This window comes from Typopeltis vanoorti, chromosome 10 (assembly GCF_054136105.1).
Source record: "Typopeltis vanoorti isolate ZY-2024b chromosome 10, IOZ_Tvanoo_1.0, whole genome shotgun sequence".
Classification (NCBI taxonomy): domain Eukaryota; kingdom Metazoa; phylum Arthropoda; class Arachnida; order Uropygi; family Thelyphonidae; genus Typopeltis; species Typopeltis vanoorti.
Genome location: NC_143558.1, coordinates 43,995,764 through 44,019,133, shown reverse-complemented (window position 1 = coordinate 44,019,133; position 23,370 = coordinate 43,995,764). Strand labels below are relative to the sequence as shown.

Sequence of the window (23,370 nt, the reverse complement as noted above, 5' to 3'; positions counted from 1 at the left end):
TATGTTCTCTCATAAGGGGAAAGGAAAGCACTGTTTTTGCACATCACTAAATTTAAGTACATCTTTTGTTGAAAAATGGATAATGATTAGTTGGTGACCAGAGAAAATTCATTAGAACAGTAGCGAACAAATTAATCCAAATAAGCCGAATTTTCGTCAAGTTTTTGCTTTTTGTTTCAGTTCACAATAATTTTGATTTTGGTTTACTATTTTCGGTTTTGGTTTTAGTTTACTATTTTCAGTTTTGGTTTTAGTTCACTATTTTGTGTGTTTTAACTGTCTACGATGTTTATTAATAGTGTTGTGCATTTTTATTAGTGTAAACAAGTTAACATTCATAGTGTTTTATTCATTTTGTGTAGCTATAACATGAGTACATCTGCAAGAAAGCATTCAAAAATATGTACTCTTTTTCAACACACATCCATGACTCAGACAAATTGCCAATGGGTGTGATGTTGGTTTGGGTACTGTTAATGCAATTTTTAAGAGGTTTAGGGAGACGGGTTCCTTTTCTCCTGACAGAAAAGAAATATGTAGGCAAAAGAGGAAAACTACACTTGCTTAAGATTGTTTACTAGTTAGGAAAAGCAAAATGAATCCAAGATTGTTTGCTTAGACTTAATAGAGACTTCGCAACTGGTGGGATTAATGTTTTTGACATAAAAGTCTGTCGAAGATTGTTGGAAGCAAGGAGTTCTGCCCACAGATCAAAATAGAAGCTGTTGATGAAGGGTATGCAGAAAAAGAGGCTTCGTTGGGCAAAAATGTACAAAGATTGGACTGTTGAGAAGTGAAAGAAGGTCATAGTGAGTACCCAAAGAAGACTTTTTTGCCCACCTTGAACAACTCCTAAACACCCAGCTAAAAAGATCTTCTGGAGTTGTTTTACATATGACAGTACACAATCACTTGTGCCTGTTGACGGTATAATGAAAGTGACCAACACATAAAAATATTGGAGAAAAGAGTGCTCCCACAGATCCAGAATGACAAAAAGTCCTCAAAAATTACTTCCAATTGCTTCACTAGCCAGATAACTCTCCTGGCATTAACCCAATAGAAAATTTGTGAGCCATTGTGAAAAAGAGACTTGGAAAATTAAATTGTGATACAAAGGATAACTTAATACAATCCATTATAAAAGTATGGTTTCGAGATGCAGAAATAAGCAAAATGTGTTCTACGTTGGTAGAGTCCATGCCTAAGTGAATTAATGAACTTATTAGGAACAGGGGTGCACATATAAATTATTAGGTAAAGTTGGAGTTCAATTTTTGTACTTATTTCTTGAGAAATTAAAATTTTCTTGTAAATGTGAGTGTTTGTTTGGATTAATTTGTTCGCTACTGTATGTATCATTTCATTAGCTCTATCTTTTCTTTGTGTTTTTCCAAAATAAATCTTAGGAAAGAATTTTATGAAATTCTGAGGAAGGGGAGTTACATTTTCTAAATATTAATCTTGGCACTACAGCTCCATTTTGGTTACTTCATGCTGTTCTCTTCTTAATGTAACAGTACTTTCATACTGTTTGTTGCATCCTTATCACTCAGTAAACCATCAAGTCATCATTTTAAAAGAAAGAAAAAAAGGAACGGATGAAAGAAACAGTTCATTTCTATACTATTATTATCTGATATCTACAGGGGAGTCAAGGACTTATAGAGGCCATACATATCATCTGTAGAAGTGGTGAGTGCATCACACTTGATGCACTCACCACTTCTACAGACAAACTGTTCCACTCATTCTTCTGTGAGAGAAAAATCTACTGCTTATCCCTTTCTTAATTGTGTACAAACTTAACTTCCATGGATACCCCGAAGTTCTCTTTTCACCTTTCACATAATGAAAAATTTCATCAGATGATATCCTATAACACCCATTCATCAGCTTATAGACTTCTATCATGTCACCCCCCCTTTCTCCTGTTTACCAGTGTCTATAGTCCACATACTCAGTCTATCCTAATAATCTATATACCATACTGTAACCACTCAGCCAACCAGGCTGACCTTACAAAGGTCAGTCTGGTTGGCTGAGTGGTTAAAGTATCCTCTCTTCAGCCAAAAAGCTGCAGGTGGTTCAGGTAGTTGGTGGGTTGAGTGGTGGAGACGGAGAGTTGTAGAGCATTACCCTCCCTTGATGAGTCCTTGGACTTCTTGAAGGTATCGCATAATAATAATATTCCTGCTACGAGCTTTGTAACTCTTCTTTGCACATTTTCCACAGTTTCTTTAGTAGTCCAGGTGCAGATATATTAAGGCTTTGTAAAGAGACAAAGTGGCTTCCTTATATGCCAGTGTGTGTTTCAACATCACAATTATCCTCTAAGTTGTATTCACAATTTTTGCTATTTGACCTTTGACCTTCTGATTCTAAGATCCCTATCCTCATCAATTTCTTGTAGCATAATCCTGCTAATAATGTGCATTCTAATTTTTTGCTGGCCTATATGTACAATACAATTTTCAGTCTCAGACTCAATGTGTGTGGTGACCCATGCTCACAATAGTGAAAGTCACGAGCCACAAACTTAATTTGATATGCCTAATATTGGTGGCAACATCTTTGTTAAAAGATCATATAAATTCTAGGGCTTAATGCACTAAAACCACGAATGTAATATTTTTCATATTACTGCTGCCCTTTTTTTTTGTCTAGCTATAATTTGTAAAATTGTGAGCATTAAAATAATTTATGTAAATTTAAACAAATATACCATTGCAACTTGCTGGTGAACTAAAAGTAACTAATTTGAGTGAGAGTGATGTCAGAGTGGAGATATTGGTGAAATTAATAAATTAAATAAGTGACAAGTATGATTTATCTTATAATTCTTTTTATAGTATGTTCAAAAATTATTGATGTAAATTGGAAATCCTGAGAGCAGTAATTTTGTGCATTCATTCACTAAGCGTGTAGACTCCTTTTTTGACTACTGTGTGTGTGTGCACACCTTAAACATTGCCCACTAATATAATATGCCATCGGAAATTTCATCACACCCAAGTGCATAACTGTACACTTACTAACATCGAATAGATGCTCATTATCATTTGCCTATTGTTCCATCTTATTCAAATAATTCTGCAAGTGCTAGATATCAGTAGATCCTTGATTGTCCTGCCCATTGTTGCATTCTTAGCAAACAGTTGATATTCCAGTCCTCCCATATTCTCTAATTTATGCAATAGCCTTTCATGTGTTATTGATGATAGCTGATGAACTGCAGCCAAGGAGAATTGAAGTATTGCAGGATAGTGAAAGGAGCTCATTTGAGGCTATTTGGTGTGAGATTGATACTGGCAGAATAAAATATACAGTTGGGTGCTGCTATAGACCAGGTGATGGAATAGATGGTGGAGATGGTATGCATAAACAAATTGATGAAATGAGTGGAAGGAGGGTAATTATTATGGGGGATTTCAACTATGGTAACATTGATTGGAAGGAGGAGAGGACACATGTGAGGAAGGAAATGGATTTTATTCAATTATTAAGGGATAACTATCTGAAACAGCATGTAATTGAAAATACTAGGGGTGTGAGAGTGCTTGACCTGGTAATAGTATCTGAGAATTTGACTGTAATGAATATGACCATGTTGCCACCTATTGGTGAGAGTGATCATAAGGTCTGAATAGTGAAACAAGGAGGGGTTAAATGGATGAATAACACCATTAAGCTTGACCTGGGAGGTGGCTAAAGGTGTGAAATTTGTGATTAAGACAGGGTATATGTGGAATTACCGTGCTGGCAAGTATGACAAGCTTAGGAGATTGCTTGGATCAGTGCCATGGCATGTACAACTGCAAGGGCTGGACGTCGATAGAGCATGGGAAGTGATCAAAGAGCATTTACAGGAGGTTATGGCTGATTGTATACCTAAGGTCCGAATAGTGAAACAAGGAGGGGTTCAATGGATGAATAACACCATTAAGCTTGAGCTGCAAAAAAAGAAACAACTATAAAGGGAATTTAAAGAAAGGGGTGACCTGCAGGCACACGAACGGTATAAAGTACAGGCCAGAAGGGTAACGAGTGTGGTAAAAACAGCAAAAGCCGATTATGAAAGGAAACTAGCTATGCAAGCAAAAGAGAATCCCAAACAGTTCTTTCAATATGCTGCAAGCAAGGAAAAAAACTGTACATGACAAAATGATTTTAAGGAATGACGATGGTAAAGAGTTCACTGAACCAGTCGATATAGTGGAGTTACTGAGCGCGCACTTTGCAAAAGTATATCATCCAGGTGGTGACGTTGAAAAAATGAAGGAACCCTTAGTTTATATGGGAATTGTGATGAATGAAGTGGAGGTGAATAGTCTATTACAGAACCTTAATGTGAATACATCTGTGGGATTGGATGGTGTACCGGCACGGGTCTTGCATGAAGCGGCTAATGAATTATCAGTGCCCTTGACCATGTTGTTTAATCTGAGTCTCAGGTCTGGCTTAGTCCCGAAGGCGTGGAAAGAGGGGAAAATAGTTTCACTGCATAAAGGAGGATCCAAGACTATGGTTGCAAATTACCGACCGATCAGCATATCAGGAGTCGTTGTCAAGGTCTTGGAGAAAGTAGTCTGCAAGGGGAAAAATACAGGAATGGATTGATGAAAATGAGATACTGTACAGAGGACAGCATGGCTTTGTGAAGGGTAGATCATGCCTCAGTAACTTGCTCAAGTTTTATAACAAGGTGACGGCTGAACTGGATAAGGGAAATGGGTTTACAGTGATACTGCTGGACCTGGCAAAGGCGTTTGACAGGATACCACATGGAATTCTAATCCGTAAACTACAACATATGGGAATGGATATAGGGTTGGTGAGATGGATAGCTGGGTGGTTGATGGAGAGATATCAAAGAGTAGTTTATTCAGGAGTAGAGTCCAAAAAACGGCCTGTGACTAGTGGTGTGCCACAGGGTTCTGTTCTTGGACCACTGCTGTTTAATCTGTTCATTAACGATATAGGGAAGGGTCTAAGTGGGACAGTTCATTTGTTCGCTGATGATGCAAAGTTGGGTAGGGCGATAGTGAATGCAGAAGATGTCAAAGTCTTGCAAGATGACTTAGATAGATTGGCGTTCTGGACTAAGGAGAATGGATGTTAATTTAATGTGACAAAATGTAAGGTTATGCATTTCGGAGTGAAAAGATTAGCAGCAGTATACCACATTGGTGGAACTGTACTCCAAGAGATTGATGAGGCCAGGGACTTGGGAGTGTTGGTGGATAGGGAGATGAAGTTTAGGGGGCACATTGCGAAAGTAGCTAAATCAGCTCATCAACTCACTTGGTTGTTGAAAAATACCTTGACGAGCAGAGAAAAACAAGTTATTGTACCTCTGTACCGAGCCCTGATAAGACCTCATCTCGACTACTGTGCCCAGATTTGGTCACCTCGGTTCCTTCTTGATGGGGAGGAGGTTGAGAGGATCCAGAGGCGAGTGACTAAGATGGTAGCAGGTCTATGGAATGAACCATATGAGAACAGGTTGAAGATTTGTGGGTTGCAGAAACTAGTTGATAGGCGGAAAAGGGGAGACATGATTGAGACATTCAAATTGCTAAAAGGATTCTAATAGGATTAATTCAGATGATATTTTTGAGATCAGGACTGGTGGTGGGAGAACTAGGGGACACCCATGGAAGCTGGGCAAGAGCGTGGTTAGCAGGAGTGTTAGAGCTGGGTTCTTTACTTTTAGAGTGGTAAATGAGTGGAATAAGCTGCCAGAGTCTGTTGTGGGTGCTATGACAGTGAGCGAGTTCAAGGCAAGGTATGATAGATACTGTGAGAATGTTGAAGAGCTGCGTGAACATGATGTTTAGGGTCTCCCTCGATGAGTCTAAGGACTCCTTGAGTAGCCCGTGGTAATAATAATAATAATGTGGTATTCTATCAAATGCCTTAGCAAATTCCAACATCATAGTGTATCCATTCCCTTTATCCAACTAAGCTGTATCCAACTAAGCTGTAACATTGCTCAAACATGGTGTCCCTTTAGTAAACCCATACTATTCCTTGCAGAGAATATCTTGTCTGTCACCCCATTTCTGTATGTGCATTCTTACCAACTCTTCTAAACTCTTCACCACCACTCCAGAGATACTGATAGGTCAGTAGTTAGACACATTGGTTTTTGTACCACTCTTGTACAATGGAACTATCGTACATTCTTTCCATTCATGTGGTATCTTTTCTGAGTTGAGACTCAAGTTATACAAACATATCAAGGGCCTAGCCAATTTGGCTGAACATTTCTTTAACATGCATGCTGATATCCCATCCGTCCCTATTGCCAAATTCTTATCTAGGTTATGCAACAGCTCTTCAACCTCCTTCTCGTGCATCTTTATCTCTTCATCCAATGTTGTGATAGCACTGAGCACCATATTACATAAATCTGGTTGATACATATTAGCAGATTGAGTACTCATTATTTGAACATGTTGTAATAGATTTAACGGTATTGATATGAACACTGATGGATAAGAAAATAACTATTTATTAACTTAAAAGCTAATATTTCGCTGGTATTATATCCAGCATCTTCAGAGCACACAACACAGTTTGTTACAAATGCAAGACGATCACAATCTGGTATAACAGTGGGGCTAGTATAAGTAATTGCAGCGTGCAACACAAGACTAAAGTCCTAATAGGGCGCCATCTAGGTACAAAAAAAAAAGTAGTTCAAAGTTTTGAAATAATAGTCCAAATAATAGTCTTAGAAAGTTTGAAAAAAAAAAAAAATAAAATAAAAGTAATAAATATTAATTTGGTCTTAGGATGACTGTCTCCCAAATCTTTGGTAGATTTATACAGCCATACTTGTTAAGGTTTGGAGTATGTTTTAAGGCTTCTGTATTCCAGGAACAACCTCTCTGACTTGTAAAAGCTTCTTGCATTATTATTATTATTATTTTTTTTTTTTTCAATTGATCCTGTGTGCTAGGGTATCCAAAGCATGGTCTGCCAGACCTGACTTGCCATAGCGAAAGTGTCGGATATATTTTTTGTGTTCACTGAGGCAAATGCCACAGTTCTTCCTGTCTGTCCATAGTAGACTTAATGGCAAGAACAGGGCACTTCATAGACTCCTGGATGTGATAAAGGAGTGCATTTGTCCTTAGGTGAACGGATGAGAGTTGCTAATTTCACATGAGGTTTAAATACGGTGCACAGTTGGTGTTTGTTGAGCACCTTAGATATCTTTTCAGATGTGCCGTTAATGTATGGGATGGTGATAGCTTTGTTGTAGTCTTCTGTGATAGATAGAGGGGAATTTCTGGGTAGCATTTAGTATGTTATCTATTTTATGGGATTATAACCATTGGTTAAGAAGGTGTGATGTAGGTGAGAAAGTTCAGCAGTGATTCATCTGTCATTGGAACAGATTGCTCTAGTTCTATGGGTTAGTGTTTTTAAGATACTATATTGTTGAGAAGGGTGATGGTATGATTGTTTTTGTAAGTATCTCCCTGTATGTGTGGGTTTTCTATAAACCGAAAATGATAAGGAAACTTCTGGAAGATGTGTGAGCAGTGTGTCCAGGAAGGGCAGGCAGTCATTGGCTTCTATTTTTATTGTAAAGTGGATTTTAGGGTGCTGGCTATTTAGATGCACTAAAAATGTATTTAATGTGTCTGGGCCATGTGGCCAAATAGCAAACACATCAACATAGCATAGCCAGAGACTAGGTTTGAGAGTGGCTGTGTTGATAGCTAGTTTTTCCAGATGTTCTATGTAGAAGTTGTCTAAGGGGGGAACCCATAGCTGTCCCATCTAATTGTTTGTATATTTTCCCTTTCCATGTAAAATAACCTGCCTGTACTGTGAATTTAAATAGCTGAAATATATCTGGGGGAAATTGTGAATTTAGTAAGTTAAATGTTTCCATCAGTGGTACATTAGTGAATAATGAGGTGATATCAAAACTCACCATTAGGTCTGAACTATTTAAGGTGTGGTTTTCTAAAATACTTTTTAGGTGTTTAGAATTTTTAACAAAAGAGGGAGAATTGTTTGTGTAAGTGGCTAGTAATTTGGCTAAATGTTTAGCTAGTTTATATGTAGGACTGTTTATACTATCTATCTACAATAGGATGCAAAGGTGTACCTTGTTTGTGTATTTTAGGAGCACCATGTATTCTGGGTGTTTTAATGTGCAAGGGTTTGAGTTTTTTTGACAATTTCTTTTGGCCAGGAAGTGACTTTGTTCAGTAACTTGCACACCTTATTCTTTTGTGAGTTGGTGGGATCTCGATCTATGATTTGATTTGTAGACCAGTCTTGGAGCAGTGCATGCATTTTGTGGCGTTTCCTTTGTCTGATTTGGTTATTGTAATGTGGTTATTATTGCGTAGTTCTTTTAGAGCTATTATTTCTTTATGTGGGATATTATTTTTGGGAGGCTTAGAATGAATTAGGATATTGGCCACGTCTAACCTAATGTTATTGGCTATAGCTGGAGGCAAGTGGTATATCCCGTGTTCAACGGAAGCCATTATTTTGGTTTTAGGAACTTCTTTAGGAGTAATGGCAAAATTGTGTCCAAGACTTAATGCTCTCATTGGTCTCTTTGGATAAGGTTGTCGATGATAGGTTCACAACGACGGCATCTTAATGAAATCTATCTATTACAACATGTCTGACAAACACATAAGCCTATCCATGCATTATTAGAACAATCTTATCTGATACAGGGATACCATCTGTATTCAGTAAAGTTACAACATCTAACTCTGATTAGCCATGGTTCACTACTGCCAGCAATCTTTGGCTACCATATTCACCAAAGCAACAAACTTAACCCCTTTGTTCCTGATTCTCCTGGCATTAGTGTATAGACATAACAATTACCAGTTACTACCTGGCTTTTTTTTATACTTAAAGCTATATCCTGCCTGGCCCAGTTAGGCAACTTTCTCTTTTCCCTCCTCAGAAGATACATTCATAAGGTCCTTTACCATATTACTTCTTTTTTTCTTATATTCTGACTTACTTTATTATTAGTAGTAATTTCAATACTTTCCTGCCCCTCTTTTTGTTTTGATTATTCTCTTATCCTCAATTTCTTTAAATGTTTCTCCACTTGCTCTAATTCTCTAGTAGATTTTTTAATAATTTCTTTTAATCAGGATATTTCAAATGTCAAGTGATCCTCACTGATCTAGATATTTGGCAGACCATACATTTTTGTATGCTGTAGTTATACTAAATCTTCAAACTAAATATTATACATCATTCCAGCACATCTAGCTGACTTTGTGTGCACTGTGGAAAATGCCATATGCACAAATAACTAAAAAGAAAATTGCATTATCCAAGAATGCATTACTATGATTGTATATGCTCTACTGTGTGGTGCTTTAATAAATAGATATTTAGTTTTTAAGTCAGTGACTCTTCATTGTTTGAGTTGGCCTTAAAAAGAAAGAATACAAAAGCATTTAGTTTATCTTAGCAGTGATGTCTGTTATATGATCATCCAGTGCTGAGTATGGATAATCCAACACTGGATGATCATACTTGATATGATTATCCAGCGCTGATCATAATCAGTAATTGGTAGGTCAGCCACCTGAAAATACCTAATACTGCTAATATTTAAAATTTTATTTGTATTTGTTAAACTACTACACATGCACACATTTTCATTTCCTATTATATATAATCAAAGTAGCATCCAGTAGTTGCAAATTTGCCAGTTTGCATGCAATGGCAGTGTGTTGTGATCCTGATATTTAGAATTTTGAAATTCAGAGTTACTCATTCCGAGAAGTGAGCGATTAGCTTGGTTATCTGCATAGGCAGATATTTCTACCATAATTAGGTGTTCATAGCAATATCCATTACCTATATCCACTATCAATTTTCCTATGAGAACAGCGTTATAAATGGAAATTGTCTGATTACGAACCAGATAATTTTTACAAAATATTCCAAGTATGTATAACACAGAAGTGTCATGTTAGAGCCCTTTTTACCATGTTATTTTTACATCTTAAAGTGAAAACAAGCATACTTATTATTAAAAGTGATAGGATGAAGTGCCCAAAAAAGGCTTGATATATTTTAGCCTGTAACTTTACATTGAAGCTGACTATTAAACTGCTCCTCTCTTTAAAAATTTCATCATCATTGTATGAAGTAAATTCAATGCTTGATAAATACTTCTAATCACCTTCAGTACATTCCTCATAATAAGATCTACTCAGAAGATTGGTTGTTAATTCATTATTCTTTGTAGTGTTCAGTATTCTCTTTATATTTTCAAGGTATTTTAAATTGTATGAGATGCAATCCAAAAAATTTTGAGGATTGACTTCTAAAGATGATTTGTTTAATGTGGCAACCAGTGTCATTTATGAGTACTGGTTATTAGTAAATATCAGATACCTTGATTACTGAATTTGGTAATCAAGTTTTAAGTAATCCTTGATTACTTTAAACTGATAGTTTTAAAGTGCTGTTTCTTATGTGCTTTATGAAGAAGAAAGAGCTATTCAGCAAAGGATATTAAATATTCATTATTCTTTTATAGCTGAATAACATTTTGAAACTTAAATTCTGAAATTGATCAGCAAGCATATAAAAATACAACCTTTGGCATCAGAATTTCCTTGGTATTACATTAGTTAAAAGGTAATGAGGAGCTCATATGTTTGCTTTTTTTATTATTGCTTTCTATTAAGGTTTCAGGGACCAGGTGGGAAACCTTATGACAAGAATCTTCTTCTTAATATTGTAGTAATCCTATGTTGTTGTTTACATACGTGAACTCCCAATTGGTGAATAAATCATAAGCATTAGAAAAAGAGCCTAGAAGGCCTTAGTTGGTATAATAGACTGTGGTGGATAGTTTGCATTGTTTTAAGTTTTGCAGTACTAAGGCAACTTCAATGCTGAAAGTTGTATTCTCATGAAGTTTCTGGTGTCAATTTGGCTATGAAAGAGTGATGGATATTTAATATCCTTTCATCAGATAGATTTATTACACCAAATTGAAGCCTTCTAGCCCTTCTTCCAACATTTATGGTTTACATACTGATTGAGTTCACTCATGTAAAATAAATTTTTTTGTAGTATTTTTATTTTATGTTCATCCCATCCATGGGAGGTTGGTTTAGTCAACCCATAGTATATTAGTGCCGTGGATGAGTGGAGAGTTGGGAAAAAAGAAATGTTTCATGTTTGATTTGAAGATCCATGCATTATGTCCTTTAAGAAACACATAAGAGGGGGGAGACTATTCCAGAATACTGTAGTAGAAGAAAGAGGAGGAAGTGAAACTTGTTTTATGAGTTTGGAGTTGAACTCCTATACAGGAGTTGGATAGCAGTTGCATGCATTTCATTGGATTTAGTGTCCATGCGGTTAGCCAAGTGGCTGTGCACTTTGCAACCATATGACTGGGGAAGTAGTGTCCCAGGTTCGATTCCCGTCGAAGACGTGGGGAATTTGAGGATCTTCCTCAGCCATATCCAAGTTAGCCGGTCTTGGGCGCAGGCAGTAGGGTTTTTTCATCCTGCAAGCAGGCAAACCGGCCCCTCGAACACACACGGATCTACAGCCATAAATACTTAGTTCCCCCATGAGGGGGCTCAACTTGTCCCAATAGGGACAGGGGAGAAAAAGGGAGGAAACTCCATGTGAATAAATAAATAAATTGGATTTAGTAGAGACTGGGAAATTATTAATGCTAGTTCATATGAACAATTGCCATGGAAGTATTTATAGAAGTTGTATGCCGCAAGAAACCAAACTTTTTGTGAAAGTGAGCAATGTGAATTAGTAAGTGACAGGTATAATCATCCTGATTGTCTTCTTTTGTATTGAGTCAAGTATTTTTAGAGAGCTCTTAGAGATGCCACCCCAAATGTGAGAGCAGTATTCACTAGTTGGGCTGGTTTGCAATTTGTATAAGGTTAATAACTGTTTATTGATAAAGTAATACCTAGAATGAAAGAGGAATCCTATTGTTTTGGATGCCTGGTGGGGGGGGGGGTTAATTGTTATAATGTTTTTTATGCTAAGAGAAATCTCATTCTATGAGATTGATTTGAGATGGATTTGAGTGTTGTCTAAGGTAATACCAGAATAAAACAGTTATCTTTTGTGTGAAATAATCCAGAACTCTGTTTTTCTAGCATTGAAATTAACAAGGTTATCTGAGCCCCCATTGAAGAATGGGTTGGAGATTGGAATTCAGTGTAGTGGAGGTTGATGATCTGTGACATAGGATTGCTGTAATATTTGAGAAGTGGGATCTTGCTCTTCTAAGGTTTCTTTCTGCCTTGTATCTGACAAAAATCAATTGCTTGAAACAGCTATCAGGTACTGATAGGCAAACCGATGGTCTCTTCAGTAGCATTCTTCATCCTGTAAGTAGGGCATTTCCAATGTTGAAATTTGGATTCACATAAGCTCTCTGGTCAATTTCAAAACTTTTCAAGTTTCAAAATTCTATTTGGCTGAAAGAATAATGGATAGGTAATATCTTTTCATAACTACTTTATTATACAAAATTGGAGTGGCTCTTCTTCCTAGTCTTTATTCAAGAGTGCAAAATCAGCCAAAATGTCTCCTGAAACTTTTTTGAAATCTTACTACAGGTGTATAATGACAAAATCAAATCAAGACTTAAACTCATGCAGAACATTCTGTACCTCTGGCACAACAGTGAGAAAATCATTGAGGACAAACTAATAACAGCATTGTCCCCATCTATTTGAATAAAATAATGACTATTCTTGATTGAAATGTACTTTCATTGCTATCTGTGGAGGGATCACATAGTTCATATTTTACTATTGGTAAGATGTAAATAAATCAACTTTTGTTATATTTAAATCAGCAGTGCATCTTTTGCATTGCACCTTGTGCAAACATATAAATAAGTAAATTTTTTCTTTATGATTATTTTTAAATAGAAGTTAGAGAAGCTACTTCATGACCTGGAGACAGCTCAAAGCCCAGCTAGAATTCATCATCATCAAGAAGCTCTTTTAGCAAATGTAAAAAAAGTAAGGACTCACAAAAATCTTCAGCTTTCTCAGGACCTCCGTATTCTCTTATCAGAAAGAGATATAGCTTTAGATAAGGTTAGGAAAAGATCATAGATATTTTAAGATATCTCGATTAAACGTATCTGATTAAATTTTTTTTTTATATATATTTTCATCTACTGTATACATCATTAAACACGTTCAGTAGAGTACTAAGTTTATCTTTTATTTTGTTGTGCACTGGTTCCCTTTTGAAAAACTAGCTAGTCGTGTTTTCATAATTCGTAAGGTATTTCATATCCTGATGCATTACTTATATAACTAAACATGTGTTTTATGAGATTTCCATTCACAAAAGATTGTAAACCTATTAATATTTTTTATTTATTTTTACATAATCTGGAAATATTACTCAAGAAACAAAATGCCAAACTTTTTCAAAGATTCTAGAAGTTTTAGTAATCTTTTAAGTCTGTATATTATTACTCCCTCTTTCTTAAAAACAGTCAAACAGTAATGCTTAATATCTCCACACATATTTATAAAAGTGACTATTGTTTTATCAGCTGTGAGTAAAAATTTCTGTTATTCAGTTTCTGGGAATTTCATTTATGGAATTGATATTGTCATTCCCATAAAACAAACAAAATTGCAGAAAACAGGAAATATTGAGAGAAATAGCAAAGGATATCATGGGAAATGACACAGGAAATTGTGGGAAACAACAAAGGAAATGGTAGGAATTACATTAATGAAACGCAAAGAATTGGCAGGAACCAAACAACATGAAATGACATGAAAAAGTATAAATGGAGACAATAATAGATAACATACAAGAAAAAACTTGAAGAGTATGAAATTATAAAAATCCAGAATTAATGTTTAAATTGTGAAATGTTACTTTAATTCTTGTGGAAAGGCTTATACGCTGGTTAAACATGATAATTAATACTTAGGAATTGACAGTGTACACTAGAAATATAAATTAAATCAACTTTAATATATGCTTTCCGATATTTTGGCAATGTCACGTTGCCATCTTCATGGGAACTTAAGACAAAGACATTTGCACGCAAGTACTACATAACAGCAAATGAGAATCGAAGCAAAGATGTTACCGTTTTCCTAAAGTATTGATGGTGCTCCCTGGCAGGCTATATTAGGTATTCTTGGCCTTTTGGCTGAAGTTCTTCTGATGTATGTTTCCCAAATTTGGGGCAGTCTCATGCATCCGAATTTGTTGAGGTTTTGCATGTTCCTAAGGGCTGAGGCTGATTCCATGAATAGTCTTTCATATTTGAACTTGCTGCGGTGTATTACTGTGGCTTTCTTCCACCTTATTCTGTGACGAGTATCCAGAGCATGGTCTGCAAGCCCAGAGTGGCTGTACTGGTGAAATCAGATGTAGTCCTTGTGTTCTGAGATTCTAATATTTGCTGTCCTGCATGTTTGGCTAAAGTAGGACAGTTTACAGCTGCAAGGGACCTGGTATACACCAGGTAGGTCTAGGGGAAGTGGTTGGTCTTTAGTGGAGCAGATAAGGGATGCCAATTTTTTATATGGTCTGTAACAAGTGGTCAAGTCATGTTTTTTTTAGGATTTTGTTGATTTTTTCTGAGGTGCCTTGGATGTAGGGAATGGTGATGGATTTAGAGTAATCTTTTTTGTGTAGGGGGGATGGTGGGTTGTGGATATCTGGTTTTAGTATTTTTTGGATTTTTTTTTTGCGGGGGGGGGGCTTGGCTGAGAAAGTGTTAAGGATGCGATTTAGTTCAGTGGTTAGGGCTTGGTCATTTGAACAGATTAGTTTAACCTTGTTGAATAGTGTCTTAATAACTCCATATTGTTGTGAGGGGGGGTGGGGGGGGGGTAGTTGGTGAATGTATCTGCCTGTATAGGTGGGTTTTCTAAAAACTGAGAAAACCAAGGTACCATCAGGTTGGCGGGTGACTAGTGTGTCTAAGAAGAGGAGACTATTGTTTTCCTCTTTTTCCAGGGTGAACTTGATTCTAGGGTGTTGTTTGTTTAAGTGTGTTATGAAGGAGAGATGTGTATCCGGGCCATGTGGCCAAATAGCGAACACATCATCAACGTAGCAAAGCCATATGGTAGGTTTTTGTGGGGTAGAGTTTAAGGCTTTCTCTTCAAAAGTCTCCATAAAGAAGTTGGCCAAGGGTGGGGAAAGTGGTGAACCCATGGCTGTCCTCACTATCTGTTTGTAGAATTTTTCCTGCCAAACGAAATAGCCTTAGTTCATTGTGGGCTGAGATATCGGGAGGAAATTTAGCTTGGATTAGCTCTAAGGTTTCTTTGAGGGGGGGTCATTTGTGAATAAGGAGGAGACTTGATCTAATAGTAAAGCGTCAGTATATAAAGTTTTCTATACTGGCTTTGAAGTGGGCTGAGTTTTTTATGTGTGGTGTGTTGCCAGTATAGTGTGAGAGCACTTTGGATAAATATTTAGCTAGTTTGTAAGTGGGGGAATCAATGCCATCCACTATGGGACGTAATGGCACATTTTCTTTATGTATTTTCGGGAGCCCATATATACGGGGGGGGGGGGGGATCTAGAGTTATATGGTTTTAGTCTGTTAGTAATCTCCACAGGCCAAGAAGTGACCTTCTTAAGGAGCCTATGGAGTTTTCTAATTTGTGAGTTGTTGGGATTTTATTCTATGGGAAGTTAAGTAGCTTGATCTAATAGTAAAGCCTTAAGCTTACCTGTGTAGTCAGTATGATTGAGTACCACAGTGGCTTTCCCCTTATCTGCTTTGGTGATAACTATTTCTTTGTTTTTCTTCATTTCCTGTAGAGACTTGTATTCACTAATGGATATGTTGGTTTTTGGTTTACTTTTGTGAGAACACAAGCTACATCCAATCTAATATCGTTGCCGATGTGGTTTGGAAGGTAGCGAATTCCGTGTTCAATCTGGATCATTAATTCCTCGGCTGGTAATTTCCTAGGAGCAATGCGAAGTTGTGACTACGTGACAGAGCATTGAGTGCTTTAAGCTTCACGATAACTGAAGAAAGGTTCACTACAGTGTTGGTTTGTAGTTTTTGTTTTGATGTCGAGTTCTTTTTTAATTTATCAAACTAGTTCATATGTCGACTCCCGAATTAAATCTGGGTCATTAATTCCTTGGCCGGTAATTTCCTAGGAGCAATGCCGAAGTTGTGACCACGTGACAGAGCGTTGAGTGCTTCAGGCTTTAAGATAACTGAAGAAAGGTTCACTACAGTGTTGGTTTGTAGTTTTGATTTGGCCGGCGAGGTCTTTTTTAATTTATCAAACTTGTTGATATGTCGACTCGATATTCTTTCGAATTCTTTATTTGCCACAGTGCACGAGACATCATGTAGAATTGACCAAAGTTCGTGATTTAGCGTATTGGAAAGCTCTGTCTCTAGCGCTAAAATAGCTCTGTTTACATCAGCTACGGAACTGCATGTAGCGTTAATTTGCTCCTGTAGTAAAGCCCAGTTATAGATACGAAGAGCTTTTCGTGAAACGCTTAAATTTTACGCAATTTGGGATTGCCTGATTATCCTGGCAGCATTTTAGGAAGGTCAGACGATTCAGTTGTCTAGATAACTTCAGCTTCAGTTTGCCGTAATGGCGGGCCTTGCGTGCGATGGAATCTCTGTGGATAATAATAATTCTTGTACAAAGGCTTATACGCTGGTTAAACATGATAATTAATACTTAAGGAATTGGCAGCGTACACTAGAAATATAAATTAAATCAACTTTAATATATACTTTCCGATATAATTTCCAATAACTGGGCGAGCCAGGCTTTACTATGGGAACAAATTAACACTACACACGGTTCCCTAGCTGACATAAACAGAGCTATTTTAGTGCTAGAGACAGAGCTTTCAAATACGCTAAATCATGAGCTTTGGTCACTTCTACATGCCATCTCGTGCACTGCGGAAAATAATGAATTCGAAAGAATACGGAGTCGACATATCAACAAGTTTCATAAATTAAAAAAGAACTCGACGTCCAAACCAAAACTACAAACCAACACTGTAGTGAACCTTTCTTCAGTTATCTTGAAGCCTGAAGCACTCAACGATCTGTCACGTGGTCACAACTTCGCCATTGCTCCCAGGAAATTACTGGCCAAAGAATTAATGATCCAGATTGAACGTGGGATTTGCCACCTTCAAAACCACATCGCCAACGATATTAGATTGGATGTAGCTTGTGTTCTCACAAAAGTAAACCAAAAACCAACATATCCATTAGTGAATACAAGTCTCCACAGGAAATGAAGAAAAACAAAGAAATAGTTATCACCAAAGTGGATAAGGGGAATGCCACTGTGGTACTCAATCATACTGACTACACAGGTAAGTTTAAGGCTTTACTGTTAGATCGAGCTACTTACCTTCCCATTGAATACAATCCCACCAACTCACAAATTAGATAAAAAAAACTCCATAGGCTCCTTAAGAAGGTCACTTGGCCTGTGGAGATTACTAACAGACTAAAACCATATAACTCTAGACCCCTCCCCATATATATGGGCTCCCGAATATACCTAAAGAAAATGTGCCATTACGTCCCATAGTAGATGGCATTGATTCCCCTACTTGCAAACTAGCTAAATATTTATCCAAAGTGCTCTCACACTATACTGGCACCACACAACACATAAAAAACTCGGCCCACTTCAAAGCCAGTATAGAAAACCTTGCACTCCAACATAATGACATAATCGTCAGTTTTGACGTCTCCTTCTTATTCACAAATGTTCCCCTCAAAGAAACCTTAGAGCTAATCCAAGCTAAATTTCCTCCCGATATATCAGCCCTATTTCAGTTCACAATGAACTCAGGCTATTTCGTTTGGCAGGAAAAATTCTACAAACAGATAGTGGGGACAGCCATGGGTTCACCACTTTCCCCACCCTTGGCCAACTTCTTTACGGAGACTTTTGAAGAGAAAGCCTTAAACTCTGCCCTACAAAAACCTACCATATGGCTTTGCTATGTTGATGATGTGTTCACTATTTGGCCACATGGCCCGGATACACTCCTCTCCTTCTTAACACACTTAAACAACCAACACCCTAGAATCAAGTTCACCCTGGAAAAAGAGGAAAACAATAGCCTCCCCTTCTTGGACACACTAGTCACCCGCCAACCTAATGGTACCTTGGTTTTCTCAGTTTTTAGAAAACCCACCCATATAGGCAGATACATTCACCAACTATCCCCCCCACCCCCCTCACAACAATATGGAGTTATTATGACACTATTCAACAAGGCTAAACTAATCTGTTCAAATGACCAAGCCCTAACCACTGAACTAAATCGCATCCTTAACACTTTCTCAGCCAAGGCCCCCCCCCCTCCCGCAAAAAAAAAAAAATCCAAAAAATACTAAAACCAGATATCCACCATCCCCCCTACACAAAAAAGATTACTCTAAATCCATCACCATTCCCTACATCCAAGGCACCTCAGAAAAAATCAACAAAATCCTAAAAAAAAACATGACTTGACCACTTGTTACAGACCATATAAAAAATTAGCATCCCTTATCTGCTCCACTAAAGACTAACCACTTCCCCTAGACCTACCTGGTGTATACCAGGTCCCTTGCAGCTGTAAACTGTCCTACTTTAGCCAAACATGCAGGACAGCAAATATTAGAATCTCAGAACACAAGGATTACATCCGATTTCACCAGTACAGCCACTCTGGGCTTGCAGACCATGCTCTGGATACTCGTCACAGAATAAGGTGGAAGAAAGCCACAGTAATACACCGCAGCAAGTTCAAATATGAAAGACTATTCATGGAATCAGCCTCAGCCCTTAGGAACATGCAAAACCTCAACAAATTTGGATGCATGAGACTGCCCCAAATTTGGGAAACATACATCAGAAGAACTTCAGCCAAAAGGCCAAGAATACCTAATATAGCCTGCCAGGGAGCACCATCAATACTTTAGGAAAACGGTAACATCTTCGCTTTGTTTCTCATTTGCTGTCATGTAGTACTTGCGTGCACATGTCTTTATCTTAAGTTCCCGTGAAGATGGCAACGTGACGTTTCCGAAATATCAGAAAGTACATATTACAGTTGATTTAATTTATATTTCTAGTGTACGCTGTCAATTCTTAAGTATTAATTATGAAATGTTACTTTAGCTTAAATTAATGTCACTTACCTGAAATATTTTAGATATGTGCAGTCTATATCATAAAATCAAAATAACCTTTAAACCAGTCAGTTAACTTTATAATTCATTCTTTCCAGTTTTTGATTATGATTATTACGGGCTACTCCATGGTGTCCTTAGACTCATTGAACGAGGCCCTAAACATCATGTCAAGCCAACATTTGCACAGTATCTATCATACTTAAATTTGAACTCATTCACAGTCATTGCACCCACAACAGACTCTGGCAACCTATTGCACTTGTTCATCACTCTCCAACAAAAACCTTGTTCTAACACTCTTGCTAACTAACTACATTCTTTGCTCAGTTTCCAAGGATGGCCCTAGTTTTCTTACCACCAGACTTGTTCTGAAATTTTTTCAATATTAATCTTGTTAAAAACCTTTCAGTAATTTTTATGTCTCAATCATATTTCCCCTTTTCTGCCTATTAACCAGTTTATGTAACCCACAAATCTTCAATTTGTTCTCGTAAGGTTTATTCCATAGACCTGCTACCATCTTGGTCACTTGCCTCTTCCTCATTGCCAAGAAACCCAAGTGACCAGATCTGCATGCAATAGTCAAAAAATAGAGTCTTATCAAGAATCGATAAAGAGGAATAATAGTCTGCTTGTCAAAATATTCTTCAGTAATCAAGTAATCTGATGAGCTGCTTTAGTCACTTTTGCTATGTGCCCTCTAAACTTTAACTATCCACTAACTATCCTAAATTTTTGGCTTCATCAATTTCTGGAATACAATTCTATCAATGTGTTATACAGCTGGTAATCTTTCATCCCAAAATGCATAACCTTACACTTGGCCACATTAAACTGATATCCATTCTCCTTTGCCCAAACTGCCAGTCTATCCAAATCATCCTGCAAAATTTTAACATCATCTGTATTAATTTGCATTATTAGCAAACAACTGAACAGTTATCCTTTCTTATATCATTAATGTATAAATTTCTGGAGTACAATTCTATCAATGTGTTATACAGCTGGTAATCTTTTATCCCAAAATGAATAACCTTACACTTGGCCACATTAAACTGATATCCATTCTCCTTTGCCCAAACTGCCAGTCTATCCAAATCATCCTGCAAAATTTTAACATCATCCGTATTAAGCAATTTGCATTATTAGCAAACAACTGAACAGTTATCCATTCTTATATCATTAATGTACAAATCAAACAGTAGCAGCCAAAGAACAGAGTCCTGTGGCATGCCACTAGACACAGGTCTTCTTCTGAACTTTACTCCTGAATAAACTACTCTCTGATATCTCTCCATCAACCACCCTCTTATTCACCTCACCAACCCTATATCCATCTCCATGTGCTACAGTTTATTGATTAGAATTCCATGTGGTATCCTGTCAAGCTTTTGTAAAGTCCAGCAGTATCACTGTTACCCATTACCTTTATCCAATGCAGCTGTCACTGTATTATAAAACATGAGCAAGTTACTGAGACATGGCCTACCCTTCACAAAACCATGTTGTCCCTCCCCCATACATTATCCCATTTCCATCTATCTGTATTTTACTCTTGACCAACTTCTCCAGTACCTTGACAACAATTCCTGATATGCCGATCGTTGGTAATTTGCTACTTCAGTCTTGAAGCCTCCTTTATGTAGAGAAACTATTTTCCTCTCGTTCCACCCCCCCATGAGACAAACCCAGAGCTGAGACTTAAATTAAGCAATGTGGTCAAAGGCAGCACTGACAATTCCATAGCACCCTCATGTAAAACTCAAGCTGGTATATCATCTAATCCCATATCTGTATTCGCATTAAGGTTCTGTAATATGCTATGACCTCCATTTCATTTACCTCAGTTCCTAATAAGCCTTTGGATCTCTCATTCCTGCAATATGCAAGAGTATATCACCACCTGGATGATATACTCTTGCAAAGAGTATATCATCCAGGTGGTGATATACTCTTTGCAAGTGGTGATATCCAGGTGGTGATACACTTAGCAATTCTACTTTTCGACTTCCTACCATCAGCATTCCTTAAAATCATTCTGCCATATACATTTTTTCTTTACTTGCAACATATCAAAATAATTGTTTGGGATTCTCTTTAGCTTGTGTTGCTAACTTCCTTTCACAATCTGCTTTTGCTTTTCTTATCACACTAGTTATCCTTCTGGCCTGTGCCTTGTACTGTTCGTGTGCCTGCAGGTCACTTTTCTCCTTAAATTCCCTCCACAATCGTTTCTTTTTTGCAGCTCCAGCTTAATGGTGTTATTCATCCATTTAACTCCCACTTGATTTACTGTCCTGACTCTAGGTATGCTGTCTGCCATTACCTTCCTTTACCACTTCCCATACACTATCAACATCCAGCCCTTGCAGTTTTACATGCCACGAGTCTTTAGATTTCATGGAGGTGTTAATAATGATATATGGAGGACATTAAGCACAGCTTGTTTTCTGACAGACAGTCATTTTTATTTAGATTTGGTGTGGATTAAAGCTTCACAGCTTGCTTTGAATTCTCTTTCAAAAAGACATAAATGCTCTTATGTAGTATTTGTATCTTATCAAATCCGACTGGTCTGGATAGCATGCTATGTGAGGCCTGATTTTTCCAGTTAGACTGTCAAAGAAATGTATCTTTGATAGTCATTCCTTTGAATCGCTGTATCTGTCTGTCCAAATTAAGAAATGTCATGCAGGTAATCTGGTATATGCCTGCATGCCTCCTGCAAAGTTGGTTTGTGAACTGTTCAAACAATAGCAACATCTGACATAAGGAATTATGTCTTGAATAGTCTCTTCATTTGTGTTTGGTAAGCTGTAATTGCTCATTGGAAAGTTTAATATCATGTTCTTCAGACCTGCTTTTATGACAAGTATGCTGTAAGGATGTCATCAATAATGGGTGCAATATTAAACTTATGTAATGAACGATTAATAACTATAAATCTTCCACATAGTGTAATTAAGAGATAACTTGTCTTATTCCCATATGTCAAAAGTTTGGAGTCTGTTAGAGGATTGAAATCTTTCAAAGAAACATCTGTATGCTATTTTCCAAGTTTTTTTTATTATAATCCTATACATGAGAGGTCGAGTAACATATTTTACATTAGTGCCCTGGATGAGCGAGAAGGAACATGTTCACATTTAGTTTGAAGAGCTGTGGATTGTATTCCATAGGAAACACATAAAATGGAAGACTGTTCCAGAGGGAAGTAGTAGAGGGGATAAATTAAGAGGAGGAGAAATTTATTCCGTTTTTCTTATATAGTGAAATCTGTGGAGTATCCATAACTATAGAATAATATGTATGCCACAATAAATAACTTTTATTGTGGCATACATTTTGTCTTATGTATCATAAGACATTGACAGTACAACTATTAAACAACAAAAGGAATTGAATTCAAAATACAGTAGTGTGCATGCTTAAATTGAAATCCCTCTACATATACAGTTGCATGTTCATGGATTAAAACTACTGGGTGAAATTAAAATTAATTAAATTAAAATATAGCAGATAACAATTTCCCAAACTTTTGAAATAGTGACAGTCTTTCCGATTAAGATTAGGTCCATGAAGTAAGGTTTCAGCACTTTCTTTATATAAGCAATTATGTTTATATATGGATCTATGTAGTAACTTAGCATTTTGCCATTGAATGCTGTAGTTAGCATTTTCGATTCCATGTTGTGCAAGGCCAGAGATTTGTGAGGTTTGATAAGGTGATGTGGTCTTGATGTTCAGAGATTTATTTATTCATTATTTATGAATAAATAAATAAAAAACAGGAAGATGAATTATTTATTCATTTTCCTGTTTGTCCAAAGTAAGAGAAGTTACACAAACATGCTGCTTCATATATGCCAGGTAGCATCATTGGTGAGAGTTTGTCTTTTGGAGAAGGTAGCAAGTTGTGAATTTGGTTGATGGGTTTGTAAGTAGCAATGAGTTGATATTTTTTCATACTTTTTGCCAAAACTTTAATATGTGGTATAGGAGTCCTGTAGACTTCTTGTCTAGGTTGATTTGTAAGAGGGTGATTAATTATTTTTTGTGTTATTATTATTGGATTATATTCATTTAGTAAGACTGTTTCTTTGATAATTTCCAACTCTTGTTTTAGAGATTCTTCAGAACAAATCTTGTGTGCTCTGGATACT

The 23,370-nt window shown here is 36.9% G+C and overlaps 1 protein-coding gene across 1 annotated transcript in view; it reads left to right on the top strand.

Moving 5' to 3' along the window:
* Nucleotides 1–23,370, top strand: part of LOC150102372 (uncharacterized) — a 211,795-nt gene that overhangs the window by 129,780 nt on the left and 58,645 nt on the right. The window contains exon 8 of the mRNA XM_090399565.1: nucleotides 12,948–13,118. Coding sequence (XP_090255691.1) covers nucleotides 12,948–13,118 — 171 coding nt within the window. The remainder of the gene's footprint in view (nucleotides 1–12,947; nucleotides 13,119–23,370) is intronic.